A 14,644-nucleotide genomic window follows, 5' to 3' on the forward strand; every position below is an offset into this window, starting at 1 on the left:
GATATCCTGCCCAGCGAGATGCCAGCCCCTGGGAGGGCTGTGGCTTTCAACGCCACAGGCAGGCTGAGAGTCTCCTCTGTGCCCAAGATGGCACCAGCCGTGGCTCGTCACAGGCTGAGTGAACAGGGGCCTAATCCCGTGGCACACACGAGACACACGGGCAGCCTGCATGGCGGACTGGCGAAGCCCAAACGAACCTTCTCCTGCGTGTTCTGCTGCTGCTGCACCTTTGAAATCATTTTTAAGGCCTTTAAATACAACAGGTGACTTTAACCTGACGAAGGCTTGGCCCCTTGCACTGCCCTGTGCTGAGTTGCCACGACGTGCTCCAGGATGGGGAGAGGCGGGTCTCCGCGATCCTCACAGACCCAGGCCCGGCCCTGTCACCTGTCTGGGCTGGCCTGTGCTCAAAGCTCACCAGGATGACCTCACAGGGTCCTCCGGCAGCCCCTCAACACCTCCTCCTTGTAGTGGAAGGAGTCGAGCACGGAAACCTTCCGGCTGCCCACAAGGAACGGCGGGCAGGACAGAACCCTGCAGGCCGCGGTGGCTAAGACGGGAGGAGCAAATAAGCAGCACGTCAGCCCGAGAACCAGACACTTCGGCACCTCACAACGCGATGGCGAGACAGGGGACACGAGAAACGCAGAGACACGTGCCGGCTGGGGGCCGGCCCACACCTGCCATGCTGGTCTAGCGTCGGAACAGCATGTGGCTCACGAGGACGCCTGGCTGGGGAAACAGCAAGGCCCGCGGCTCCCTAAGGATGAGCACCCTGCTGGCCAGCGCCCCGCACGCGCCAGGGCAGCCAACACAGAGCCCAGGCAAGGCCAGGGCGAGCTTCTCCTGGGCTCTCCGTGGAACCTGCCGTATGCTCTTCTTTAATCTGGGGCGAAGACAAGTAACAAGTATGCTCCACATGGTTTTCATCACACCCCTGACTTCATGGCTGTAGAAAAAGGCCTTTTAAGGGTTCTATTTTATAAAAACCCCTAAAGACAACCTCTAAACTCCTCAGATTCCGCTTGGTGCCAGGAGTCAGCCTCACCGAGGCCCCTCCGCACGGCTCCATCCCGGGACTGCGCACATCTGGCAGCGGGAAGGCGCGACTCTGCTGCCCTCTGCTGGGCACTCCCCGCACACAGGGCCGGGAGGGAAGCCAAGGGCACCGCCCAGCACAGGCCTCAGCAAGGAGGCCTGGGTCTCAGCCCAGCACGGGAAGCCTCTGCTGGGGGGCAGGGGGAAGTCTGGGGTCTCAGCCCGGCACAGGAAGCCTCTGCTGGGGGGCAGGGGGAAGTCTGGGGTCTCAGCCCGGCACGGGAAGCCTCTGCTGGGGGGCAGGGGGAAGTCTGGGGTCTCAGCCCGGCACGGGAAGCCTCTGCTGGGGGGCAGGGGGAAGTCTGGGGTCTCAGCCCGGCACGGGAAGCCTCTGCTGGGGGGCAGGGGGAAGTCTGGGGTCTCAGCCCAGCACAGGCAGGTGGGGGGCCAACAGAACCCTCTGTCTGGGAGTGCTGGGGGGCAGGGTAGGTCGGGGTCTTAGCAGGTGCAATCACCTGGGCAACATCTGTCCTGGCCAGGAAAGCCAGTCCCACCCAGGGGCCAGGGGCACACACTCTGGGTGTCCCTACAGCACGGCCTGGCAGCCTTGTCACCTGGCCCAACACCCCTGCAGACATGTTTCCACCGCTGCCCCTTGGTGGCCTCCGCGCCATCCAGCATGCTGTGAGCCCCACTGGGGACGACGCTGCCGTGCCCCCCACGTCCTCCACCAGGCCTGAGTTCCAGGTGCTCATCTGAGAACAGCGCAGGCTCAATTTCTGCAACTTTCCCGCATGAAGCAAAATACAACTGGAAACAGAATTCTACAACGTGCTCTGTGGACTGTAACCCCTAGGTGGCCTGATGCCAAACCTTACTTTTGTGCCCAAGACTGATGGGCTCAGCCACCAGACAGCACACAGCAGCTACCAGACAGCACACAGCAGCCACCCGCCAGGCCAGGCCGTGTCCCACACAGGCTCGCTGTACCAGCCTAGGCTGGCCGCACAGCAGGTGGCTTCCAGTGCAGGGCAGGGGGCGGACGAGACGGGGTGCTCACCCTGGATCTGCCACTATCCCCGCAAGGGCCCCTGCCCAAAGGCAGACACAGAGGCCACTTTACAAGTGGGCCCACAAGACCACTGCAAAGCCCCCTCACTGGGACACAGGGCAAAGCTGGGTTCTGCTTGTGGCGGGGGGGGGGGCGGGGGGGGCCAGGGGGGTGTGTCTGCAGGGCAGGGAGTGGGGCTGAGGGGGGCGCTCTGGGCCAGCCTCAGCTCTGCACCCACCACTCCTCCTCCCAGGGCAGAACCCCACAGCCCATGGCTGAGATCTCAGGGGGTCCCTCCCAGGACACAGAGCCCCTGCCCATAACGGGAAGGGAGGGGATAATGTGGCTTCCAGGCCTGCTGGGACCCCGAGACTCCAGCAGAAACAGGAAAGATGTCACCAACAAAGCACCCACAAGGACTAACAGGCCCCATGGCTCTCCGGGCTGCAGGGGAAGGAGGGGTGCAGGCGTCTGCCCACGGGGTGAGAGCCCCTCCTCCAGGCCACATCAGCTGCCTCCACCCGGCAGAGCACAGCGCTATTTCTGACACAGCCCACGGCAAGGACGACAGGGCACGGGAGGAGGTGTCATGCTAATCAGGCAGGCGGGCAAGTCACAGACAGACTCAGCTCTCTGTGTGACCCGAGCCTGCCCCTGGTCCCCACATGAGTCAGGAGGCCCACCCTCTACCTGCCGGGACCCAGGGCACTGGTCCACTGGAAGCCGAGGCAACCAACGTGGCAAACGGAAGAGCTGCCACGGGGCACAGGGAGAGAAGGCAGACACAGTGGAACCGCTGCTCACGGGGGCCCTGAGAGGTGGATGCCTGAGCAGCCCGCAGAAAAGCAGCCCAGGACCCTCAGACCAGGGCAAGCCCCTCCTCACCTGTGGGACAGCCCACCCGAGGGTCTTGGGTATCCCCCATGGAGCCAGGCAGCCTCGGGCTCTGGCTACCGCAGCAAGCTGGCCCTTGATGTCATGGGGCCAGGGAAGAGCCAGGCTTGGCTCCCTCCACCCAGACCCCCGTGGGGTCCCACAATCCTCTAGGTCCAGCCCAGGGCTCTTCTGTCCGGGGACGGCTGAGCCACCGCAGGTGGGTGGAAGGACAGACACCAGAAACCTGGGGCCAAGAGCCACACCCGAGAGGGCAAGCCAGAGGTCTCACCACACTGCACAGGGGCCACCTGGCAGGTGTCCCAGGGACCACACACAAGGGACCAAGCATCAGCTGGAAACAGACCTGTACTGCATCTCCGAGCCCCTCTCCCGAATCCTCTCAGGGATGCTGAGGCAGGAATCACAGTGACAGATGGCACAGGGGACAAGGGCTCCTGGCCAGAGCCACTCAGGGTATCCCGAGGCCGAGGGCCCCACCCACCTAAAACCCAGCCCCGGCTCTGCAGCCAGAATAATCCCAGTGTCGGCCCCTCGAGGGGTGGGATGCAGGACACAGTACACATGGCTTGGGAGGCCACCAACACAGGCCCCTGACGCTGGGTCAGTAAGCTGCAGATGTGGCGACTGGTCCCTTATTTAAGGTTTTTATGCACAAATGAGGATACCCAAATGAAAAAGAAAAACTCACTATCCAGAGGCCTCCATTTGTTATAACCTTCAAGTTCATTCTGACTAGCTGTCCAGTCCTCCTGAGGAAGCATTTCTATGCTGTGCTTTCGCGTGGGACACTAGCGTGAGACCAGCTTTCGGAAATTCTGAAGCGCAGGCCGCCCATTCCTGCCCACCACGGCCACTCCCGGCCGATGGGGTCTGGGCTGACAAACACCAAGACCCCAAACTCGGAGAAGCCAGACCCTTGCCAGGGTGGAGCTCTGGGAGAGAAGCCGACGGCGGCACGACGGCCCCAGACCCATGTCAGGCAGAGTGTGGCAGGCCTGGGGACCACTGAGCCCAGGGGCCTGAGGGGACAGAGGAAAGGGACAGTACAAGATGGGAAGGAGGCCTCTGTGGGGAGAGGCCTGGTGGCCACGGGAGCTCTGAGAAGCTCAGACCACAGCTGGCAGGTCAGTGCAACCCACGTCTTCCCTTCAGGGACAGTCACATGGAGCCCGGGCCGGCAGGGAGGAGCATGCAGCCTAGGCAGATGGTGACAACGTCCCGCTGTCCCGAGCAGAGGGCACATGCTCCTCTCTGGAGTCACCTGGCCTGGTCCCCTCACAGGGTCCTCCTTGGAGCGAAGGAGCAGGAGACTGGCACGTGGAATGTGCCGGGGCCTTTCTAGATTGCAACTCATGGGCAAGGAAGCAGCACAGACCCCACATCCAGGCAGCTGCTGAGCCCACTGGCCCCCAGCTCCACTCCCAGGCCTGCCTCCGTCACCGGGGCCCGGGGCAGTCACCTCCACCACACTCACGGAGCACTCGCTAATGCCAAGCGCCATCTTCTATTTCACATCTATTAACTCGCCTGAACCTCAAAACCGGCAGAACTCAGGAGGTACGCTTACCTCCCTGGACGGCCACCAAGCCCGGGCCCAGAGCCATCGGCTGTCTAGCCAAAGCCACCGGCTGGTGGGCAGCAGAGCCCTGGAGACCCGCTCTTACCCGCCCGCTGCCCACGGCCACCAGACCCGTCCCGTCTGAGCGGAGCACTCACAGCTCTGCCCACCGCGAGGCCATCTGCTCCGTCTTCACATCGCGTTGCTGGTGCTCTGAGCTCTGCATCACGACGGGCCCCTTCCCCACCCGGGCTTTCAGGTCCACGCCCCCCGATGCAAGTGTGCCCTCTGCACCGACCTCCTCACACAAGCGAAGGAAGATCTTCCCTGGGTTGACGCCCGGGCGGGGCACTGCGGGCACCATCCTCAGACCCCGGCAGCCAATGCCAGCTGCGTGGCTGTGGCGACCCGGGATTCTCTGAAACACCTCGGACTCAGGATGAGGCGCAGGGTGACCAGGTTCCCTGCTGCGCACTGGACACCGCGCCAGTGCGGGTTCCCGGATCCCCTCGCTGGCCAGCTCGTGCTGCGGGGGCTGCAAGGACCCCGGCCAGGAGACCGGGGAGGACCTGCCGGGCACAGCCTGGATAGAACCAAGAGGCCGCAAGTGGGCGTCGGGAGCTCTGCGTGGAGATGGAGGCAGGAGGGGCTTCCTGTGCTCTAGGAGCAGGACCCCCAGCCTCAGGGTCCCCGGAGTGTGTGTGAAACAAGGTGGGCAGGTGTGGGTGTGGCCTGGACTCTGCATCCCAAGGGTGCCCTGGTGATGCTGGTGAGGTGCAGCGGGAGGAGGGGACTGTGTGGGGCAGTGTCGCCACAGTAAACCCTCCAGCAGTGCCGCGACTGCCACTCCTACCCGTTCCCGGGGGGGACCCTGGCCTCCTGGCTCTGAGCACACTGCTGCCCCATCCCATCCGTGCAGGGGACAAGGACAGGTGGCATCTCACTGACATGTGCCTGGCCCATGTGGCTGGCCAGCCCCGGAGGGGTCCCAGCCCTCCAGACCTGCCCCGCAGGTGCCACGCTCACCTGACCAACAAGGAAACGATGGCTCTGGGAAGCTGCACCCCAACAGACAGGGCAGCACAGGATCGGGGAGACAGAGGGGCCGGGGGAGCGACCTGCTGGAGGGGCAGGAACCGCTAGAGCCCCGCTGCAAACCAGAAGACTGCACGGTTGTCTGGAGAACAGAAAGCCGGCGTGTGGAGAGGGCCCCAAGTCAGTCACCTTTGTGTGCACCTCACATACGATAAAGCACGCTTCAAAATGCGGGGAAGGGAGGTTTGCTTTAAAAACAGAGTTGTTCGTGCTGCTGCAAAAGAATTAGAAGGAAACTGATCCAAATGACCACTGCCAGAGAAAACACAAACACAACGAGCTCAGCTTTATGGCAGTTTTTAAAACCCTGAGAGAGCTGAGCATGGTGGCTCACATCTGTGATCCCAGCACTTTGGGAGGCCAAGGAGGGAGGATCACTTGAGGCCAGGAGTTCACAACCAACCTGGGCAACATAGCGACACCCCATCTCCACAAAAAATAAAAAAAATTAGCCAGGCGTGGTGGTGGCACCTGTAGTCCCAGCTGTTTGGGATGCTGAGGCAGGAGGGTGGCTTGAGCCCAGGAGTCTGAGGCTGCAGTGAGCTGTGATGACACCACCGCACTCCAGCCCAGGCAAGAAAACAAAACCCTGTCTCAAAGAAAACAAACAAACAAAAAACACCTTAAAATACTTATTCATACAAAATGATAAAGAGCTGACCTCCTCTATAATACATAAAACACTCAACTGGGTGTGTTTTTTAGGTGACTAAAATTGCCTCAAATACAGGGGCAAGCCATGAGAGAACAGTGAACATACAGAAACAGCTCAATCCTGTTGGTCAGCAGGGAAGCCCAAGTCCTGTGGCTCCAGTCCCCAGGAAGGACTCGGTCCCCACTGCAGGCCGGGGTGCAGGGCGGCCCCCGCCCTGGGGTTCCCAACAGCAGCAGGTCCTGTAATCAGGAAGGCGGCAAAACACAGCCCAGAGGCAAAACCAAAAGCTGCAGTCTGCTCGGGGGAACTCACCCCGGGAGGCAGCCAGTGGGGGCATCCGGTGCTCAAAGGACAGAGGGCACGGTGCAAGCTCACCTGCAGCCTGCTCAGACCCCAGGCCCGCGAGCAGGTAATCTCAAAGCCAGCCCCGCACCCGGGAGGCAAGCGGCCCTCACCTCTCCTGATGGAAGTGACGCTCCTCGTGTCCAGCTCCAGGCTCTGCACCAAGGCACTGGGGTCTATCTTGGTCCTGGCAAAGATGTCAGTGTTGACGAAAGCCCAGTCCTAATGTCCCCAAGAAAAAAAGAAAAGACATGAGCTTTGCTCCACGGTTTGAGAGGGAAATGCAAGGCAGGGAGAGGGCACACAAGGACTTGGGTCCCCTGGCTTCTCTGCCCAGGAGGACCCAGAGGAACCAGAGTGGGAGCCCCGGTCCAGGGCTGTCTCCCTCCTGCCTCAAACCCCAGCAGGGCTTTGCTCGCGGCTCTCTGGGAGTCAGGATCAGTGCTGCTTACAAAGGACAATCTCTTTATCTCATTCTTTCCACGACTCTCCCGTGTCATAACCATGCTGCACCTCAGCAGCCTCGTGTCCAGCTCTGTCTCCGAGCCACACTCACTCTACACCCGACTTCAACCCTCCACGTCACCTGCTGACCGCGCTGTGATGAGCTGGAAGCCCACCCCCCCACTCCCCTGCCCGCCTAGCCCCTTCCAGTCCGAGCACCATGACCTTGCAGGGCCACAACACTGACCCCAGAGCAGCTTTCTGAAGGGTGGCAGAATACACCACACCAAATTACACCACTTTGGCAAAAAGATCATTTTGAGCTAAAGGCACTTAAAAAAGCAGAAGGAACAACAATGAGGGTACTCTGGCCTCCCTTTTCCCTGAAAGTAGGAGATCAAACCCCATGTGGAAGACGTCCTCCCCATACCAAAGGAGAGGGACACTCCTATCATTGAAGACTGAAAGTCACCGCTGAGAGAATTCTGCACAAACAGACCTGGTTGAAATAATCCCCACCTGCCTTTAGCGTCCCCGAGTAGATGAGTTACGTCCCACACCTGCCTCTCTGTTCAACCTCACACGAGAGCACGTGGCTTTGCCACTCCGTTGGGTCACTCATGAGGTTCCTGGCTGTGTAAAACCTAGTTGATAAATGTGTCTGCTTCTCCCCTTCAGCCTGTCTTATGTCAGTTTAAATCTCAGGCCTGACCAAAAACTCTGAGGACGGAGGTAAAATTTCGCCTCCCCGCATTACAGACAGACAGGACGCCAGCAAGATGCTGGGCCGGACAGCAGCTCCCGGCGCCCCAGCACTTGAGGGAAGCCCCAGCTCTCGGAGGGCTACAGGACAGGGACAGAGAGCCAATGAGCGAGACAGTAACAGAGACTCACAAGGGATGGTGCTGGAGCCCAGGGGCAGCCAGGCCGAGACCTGGAGGCCAAGCAGGTACCACGTGGGGACCAGGGCGGGCTGCGTGGCCTTCCGGGTCTCTAGTGCATGTGACGTGCGACACTTTCCACACTATGTCGGGCGTTTTCCACAGTGGCACTCAATCTCTCACTGATGCTCCATCATCCGACTGCCTTGCAGGGATGACAATGTCATCATCTGATTAGAAACCCCGTTCACCTGTCTACTCCAAGTCAAAGTCCAACGGCCACATTTTTCTTATATACAAGTTCTACCTATGGCTTTTTCTCCAAATCTGCCTAGTGTTTTTAAGAGCTTTTGTTCCTTTCTCTTATTTGATTCCTTAAGTACGTCTTTAATATTTTTAGGCACCTATTTTCTAATTTCTAAATAACTTTATTTTCTGATTTTGCAGCATCTAATTCTGACGCTTACTCTTTCTGCCGATCTCGTCCATGGTGGGTGGTTTCCTCATAACCCTGGCTGCAGTCTTGAGTGCAGCAGGATTTCATCTGCTGCTGGAATCTCAGCCGGGCTGGCCGGCACAGGGTTGAGAGCCAGGGCCATCAGTCAGGGAGCCAGTGTCGGGACTGGCAGCAAAGGTGGCGGACGCTCCCCAGCAAACCACCACCTCACCTGAGAAACTTATAAATCTCATCAGAAGCAGCAGGAGTCAGCGGCCATGACCTGCTCTCCAGCCCCATCGTACAGAAACTACCCAGGAGTTTTCTGGGGCTATGATTCCACTCTGGGAGGGGAAGGGCAGGCAGCTGGCGTCCCCCTTGACCTCCCCTGGCACTATGTGGCACAGACTCTATTCCAAGCAGGAGGCCAGAGGACCAGGGCTCCCTTCCCCCGCCCCAGGGCAGAAGTTCCACCCCAGGCAGGGATGGTCAGAACCTAACTTTAACCCCGATCGGCCCCACCCCAGCTCACTGGCAGGGCGGAGGCTCCCATGAGCCAAGAAACAAGACTAAAGTACCCCCCCCAACAGAGGGGTGTCATCTGAGAGACGCTGAAGCTGTCCCCACCCCCATCTCTGGTGACCTGACACAGAGCTCCCCCCAGAAAGGTAGGTCATAGGGAGGAAGAACCCTACAGCCTGCCAGCAGGGACCGACTTCCCCTGGAACTAACGTGGAGATGCCGAGCCCAAGGGTGCTGTTGCCAGGAGGGGGCTCCGGAGCTCCTGGGTACTGACAGCAACTCGCTGAGGCAGAGCAAGCCAGGGAAAGAGTCAGCCAAGAGCCTCCAGAGGCCACAGGCAAGGATGACTCCAGGCTGCGCCCTCTCGGGAGCAACCAGCCGGGCAGGCACCCCAGAAAGCACTCCCCAGCAAACGCAGGGCCCAGCCCCTGGCACCAGGGCTCAAGCAAACCCTTGAGCAGACACCTGCTGGACAACAGGCCGCTCTGAGGCAGGAGCTCCCGGGAAGCTGTACCCCTGGCAATCTGGAGGCTGTATGCGAGCCCAGGGCCATGCCCTCACAGGAGCACGCAGAGGGAATACCTAAGCTACCAACTTCTTGGCAGTGTGGAGGTCAAAAACATAAACAGTCAGGAGTTTGAGACCAGCCAGGGCAAGAGCGAGACCCCATCTCTACAAAAAATACAAAAATTAGCCAGGCGTGGTGGCACATGCCTATAGTCCCAGCTACTCGGGAAGCTGAGGCAGGAGGATCGCTTGAGCCCAAGAGTTTGAGGTTGCAGTGAGCTGTGATGACACCACTGCACTCTAGCCCGGGAGACACAGCGAGACTCTGTCTCATAAAATAAATAGACAGATAGATAGAGAGCTAGACAGTTAGACAGACTGAACTTGACAGCAGCCTCCACGCCACAGAAGGACCCAGTGGTAAAAGGCAAAAACTCCAATTGGCAGAGGAGGCTTAAGAACAGTATTTCACCAGTAAGTGGCTTAAGTAGCTAGGCTAAAAGATAAAAACAGGAAAAAAAAATGAGGAGGGGACATCAGAGGCTGCACACAGGGAGGGCGGGGAGGGGCAGGGAGGAGATCTCACATAGTTCAGAACCATGTCCATAAACAAATAAAATGACCAAGCCAACATCAACCCCTTGGTTGCTACAATACTACCTAAAATGCCCAGTTTCCAACAACAAACAATGATACATTCAAAGAAACAGGAAAGCACGACCCAGGCAATGGGAACTGTTGTTGAGGGTCGGAGATGTCAGACTTAACAAATAGAAGACTTCAAAGCAACCATTATAAATATTTCCAAAGAACTAAAAGAGACCATGTCTAAAGAATTAAAGGAAGGTGGCTGGAAGCAGTGGCTCATCCTATAATCCTAACACTTTGGGAGGCCAAGGCAGGAGGATCACTTGAGGCCAGGAGTTCAAGACCAGCCTGAGCGATACTGAGACCCCCATCTTCACAAAAAAATAAAAAATTAGCCAGGCATGGTGGTGTGCATCTGTAGTCCCAGCTACTCGGGAGACTGAGGCAGGAGGATCTCTTAAGCCCAGGAGTTTGAGGCTGCAGTGAGCTCTGATGACGCCACTGTACTCTACCCAAGGTGACAGAATGAGACTCTGTCTCAAAAAAAAAGAAAAAAAAAGAGTGGGTACAAGAATCAACAAATTTGAAAATACACATTATGCCAACTGAAGAAGAGAGAAAAATAGTGAAAGAGCACAGCCTTAGAAAAAAACGAGCAGAGCCTTAGAGGAGTGAGGGACACCACTAAGCACACCAACATCCATATTTATAATGGAAGTACCTGAAAGAAAGATGCCACAGAAAGTGGCAGAAAAAAATATTCAAAGAAATAATTGCTGAAAACTTGCCAAATGTAATTAAAACATTAATCTACACCTGCAAGAAGCTCAATGAACTCCAAGTAGAATAAACAAACTCAAAATAGAATAAATGCAAAGATATATCCACACCAAGACACAACATAATCAAAATGTTTAAAGGCAAAGGTTAAGAAAATCTTGAAAGCAATAAAAGAAAAATAACTCATCACATACAAGGGAACTCCAGTAAGATTAACAGCTGACTTTTCATCAGAAACAACAGAGGGCAAAAGGCAGTGGGATAACAGATTCAAATTGCTAAAAGAATAAAAAAGGTCAACCAAGAATCTTTAATCCAGCAAAACAATCTTCCAAAAATGAAGGCACTCTCAGATAAACCAAAGCTGAGAGAATCTGTTGCTAGCAGATCTGCCTTACAAGAAATGCTAAGGAAGATTGTTAGGCTGAAAACAAATAATACCAGACAATAACTCAAATCCACAGAAATAAAACAAGGAGCAATAGAAAAGGTAAAAATGTAGTTAACTGTAAAAGCATAATTACAACTTATGGCTGAGTTTGTAGCACATGCAGACATCTTATATAATGATGATAGCACAAGGGAGTGCAAGGGAACAGAGCTGTACGGAAGGTTCTATTTCACTGATTTAAGTTGTATAAGTCAGAAGAAAGTTTTGATTTACATTGTAAACCCTAGATCAACTCCTAAAGGACATCCACAAAAACCTACAGAAAACATCAAACTTAATAGTGAAAGACTGGATACCTCCCCCTAAGACCAGGAACAAGATAAAGATGTCCACTCTGGCAACTTCTATTTTACATTGCACTAGGGGTTCTAGCCAGAGCAGTTAAGCAAACAAAGAATGAAAAGGAATCCACATTGGAAATGAAACAGTAAAACTATCTCTTCCCAGGTGACAACAACTTGTATACAGAAAATCTAAAGGAATCCACAAAAAAAAAAGCTGTTACGATTCCTAAGGAATCTACAAAAAAACTAATGAACAAGTTCAACAAGGTGTCAGGATACAAGATCAATATACAAAATCAATCATATTTTTGTACAACAGTGATGAATAATCTAAAAATGAAATTAAGAAAACAATTCCACTTACAATAACATCAAAAACAAAATACTTAGAAACAAATTTAATAAAAGAACTGCAAGAGTTGTACACTGAAAACTACAAAACATTATTTAAAAAAATTAAAGACATAAATAAATGGTAAAACATCTTGTGTTTATGGACCGAAAGACTTAACATTGTTAAGATAGCCATACTTCCCAAATTGATCTAAATATTAGATACAATCTCTATCCCAGCTGCCTTTTTTGCAGAAAGTGACAAGTTCATCCTAAAATTCATATGGAAACGCAAGGGACACAGAATAGCCACAACAATCTTGAAAAAGAAAAACAATGTTTGAGGAGTTACACTTAGTGATTTTAAAACTTACTACAAAGCTACAGTAACCAAGACTGTGGTAATGGCACAAAGATCTACGGAACAGAATAGAGAGTCCAGAAATAAACCCATATATTTACGGTCCATTGATTTTTGACAGGTGCCAAGTGTAAGGCTGGGGGCAGGCACCCCTCCCTTCCCTAATGAAAAAGAAGCCCCTCCTATCCCTCAATACCCGCCCTAAAACTGAAACAAAGAAATTCCTTACTCCTCGCGCCATCTCCTGGCCGAAGAAGCTCCCATCCCCCAACCCTAAGAACATACATAAACCCACTCAAACTTCTGTGCCACTCGACTTCCCGGGTCTCTCTCTCTCTCTCTCACGGGGCCGTGAACTTCGCCCGGGAGCGCCCTAATAAAGCCTAGTTGCTTTCCCCTTTTCAACTCTGCTCGTCTTTCTTTCTCTGGCGCCAGGCTACTTCAAAGAAACCTTACACCACGATTATTCATTCAATGGGGAAAGTCTTTTCAATAGATGGTGCTGGGACAAATGGATCTTCATATGCAAACGAATGAAGATGGACCCCCACCTCACAGCATATGCAAAAATTAACTCAAAATGGATCAAAGACCATTTAACCATCTAACATGCAACATGTAACAGCTAAAACTATAAAATTATTAGAACAGAGATGTAAATGTTCATTACCTTGAATTAGGCAACACTTTCTCGGATGTGACAGCAAAAGCACAAACAAAAGAAAAAAGATAAAATGGACTCAGTAAAAATTGAAAACGTTCATGCTTTTAAGAATAGTATCAACAGAATGAAAAGACAACCCACAGAACTGGAAAAAATATTTGTAAACCACATATATCTGATAACAGTTTAGTACCCAGAATACATAAAGAACTTTTATAACTCAACAACAAGAAGACAGATAACCCAATTTTAAAATGGGCAAAGGACTTGAAAAGACATTCCTCCAAAGAAGAGACACAAATAGCCAACAATCTCATAATAAGATGCTCCAAATCACTAGCTCTTGGAGAATGCAAATCAAAATGACAATCAGGCCCAGGCCCAGTGGCTCACCTGTAATCCTAGCACTCTGGGAAGACAGGGGGTCGGGGGGATATATCATTTGAGCTCAGGAGTTCAAGACCAGCCTGAGCAAGAGTGAGACCCTGTCTCTAATAAAAACAGAAAACGTTAGCCGGGCATGGTGGTGCATGCCTGTAATCCCAGCTACTTGGGAGGTAAAGCAGGAGCATCACTCGAGGTCAAGAGTTCGAGACCAACCTGAGCAAGAGCGAGACCCTGTCTCTACTAAAAATAGAAAGAAATTATATATATATATGGACAGCTAAAAATATATAGAAAAATTAGCCGGGCATGGTGGCACATGCCTGTAGTCCCAGCTACTCGGGAGGCTGAGGCAGGCAGATCACCTGAGCCCAGGAGTGTGAGGTTGCTATGAGCTAGGCTGATGCCACAACACTGTAGTCCAGGGCAACAGAGCAAGACTGTCTCAAAAAAAAAAAAAAAAAAAAAAAAAAAAGGACAGACAATGAGATACCACCTCACATCCACTAAGATGGCTATAATCAAAAAGACAGATAGTAACAAGTGTTGATGAGGATAAGGAGAAGTTAGAACCATCACACATTGCTGGTGGAGATGTAAAATGGTGCAACCACTGTGGAAAAAAGTCTAGCAGTTCCTCAACAATCTAAACAGTTGCCATATGACCCTGCAATTCCACTCCATAGCTCCACAGAAACATCGGTACACGAATGGTCATAGCAGTATTACTCATGATAGCCAAAAAGTGGAAATAACCAAAACATCCATCAGCTTATGAATGGATAAACGAAGTGTGACGTGGCATGGTATACCTGTACGATGAAGTATTATTCAGCCATAAAAAGAATTAAAAAATTAATGCTACAGAAAAAACGCTAGATGGATGGACCTTGAAAGCATGCTAAGTGAAGGAAGCCAAACCCAGAAGGCCACATATTATTCCATTTATAGGAAATGTGTAGAACAGGCAAATCTCTAGAGACAAGAAGTAGATTAGTTGTTGCTAGAACGACTGATGAAGGCTTTTTCTGGAGGTGATGAAAACATCCTGAAATTTGTAGTGTTGGTCGCACAACTTTGTAGGTACACTATAAGAAGCATTAAATTGTATACTATAAATGGGTGAATTATTTGACATGTGAACTATATCTCAAAAAAATTTTTTAAGCCAGGGCTTTGGAGCCAGATTCTGAATTCAAATATCAGCTCCACCATTCAAGCAGGTGAATGTCCTTGGTGATTTATTCAACTCTCAGATTTCTCACCTTCACAATGAGGGTTAGGTCTGCTGAGAAGATGTGAAGTGCGTGGCACATAAAGCGCCTAATAAACATGGCTACTTTATTAGCATTCCCGATGCAAAGCCATGGCCT

The 14,644-nt window shown here is 53.2% G+C and overlaps 1 protein-coding gene across 3 annotated transcripts in view; it reads right to left on the reverse strand.

The window, feature by feature from the left end:
* Positions 1-14,644, reverse strand: part of SLX9 (SLX9 ribosome biogenesis factor) — a 47,075-nt gene that overhangs the window by 31,503 nt on the left and 928 nt on the right. For all 3 annotated transcript variants that reach the window (XM_069472212.1, XM_069472210.1, XM_069472209.1), the window contains exon 2: positions 6,750-6,858. In XM_069472212.1, the coding sequence (XP_069328313.1) occupies positions 6,750-6,858 (109 nt within the window). The remainder of the gene's footprint in view (positions 1-6,749; positions 6,859-14,644) is intronic.

This window comes from Eulemur rufifrons, chromosome 7 (assembly GCF_041146395.1).
Source record: "Eulemur rufifrons isolate Redbay chromosome 7, OSU_ERuf_1, whole genome shotgun sequence".
NCBI classification, from domain to species: Eukaryota; Metazoa; Chordata; class Mammalia; order Primates; family Lemuridae; genus Eulemur; species Eulemur rufifrons.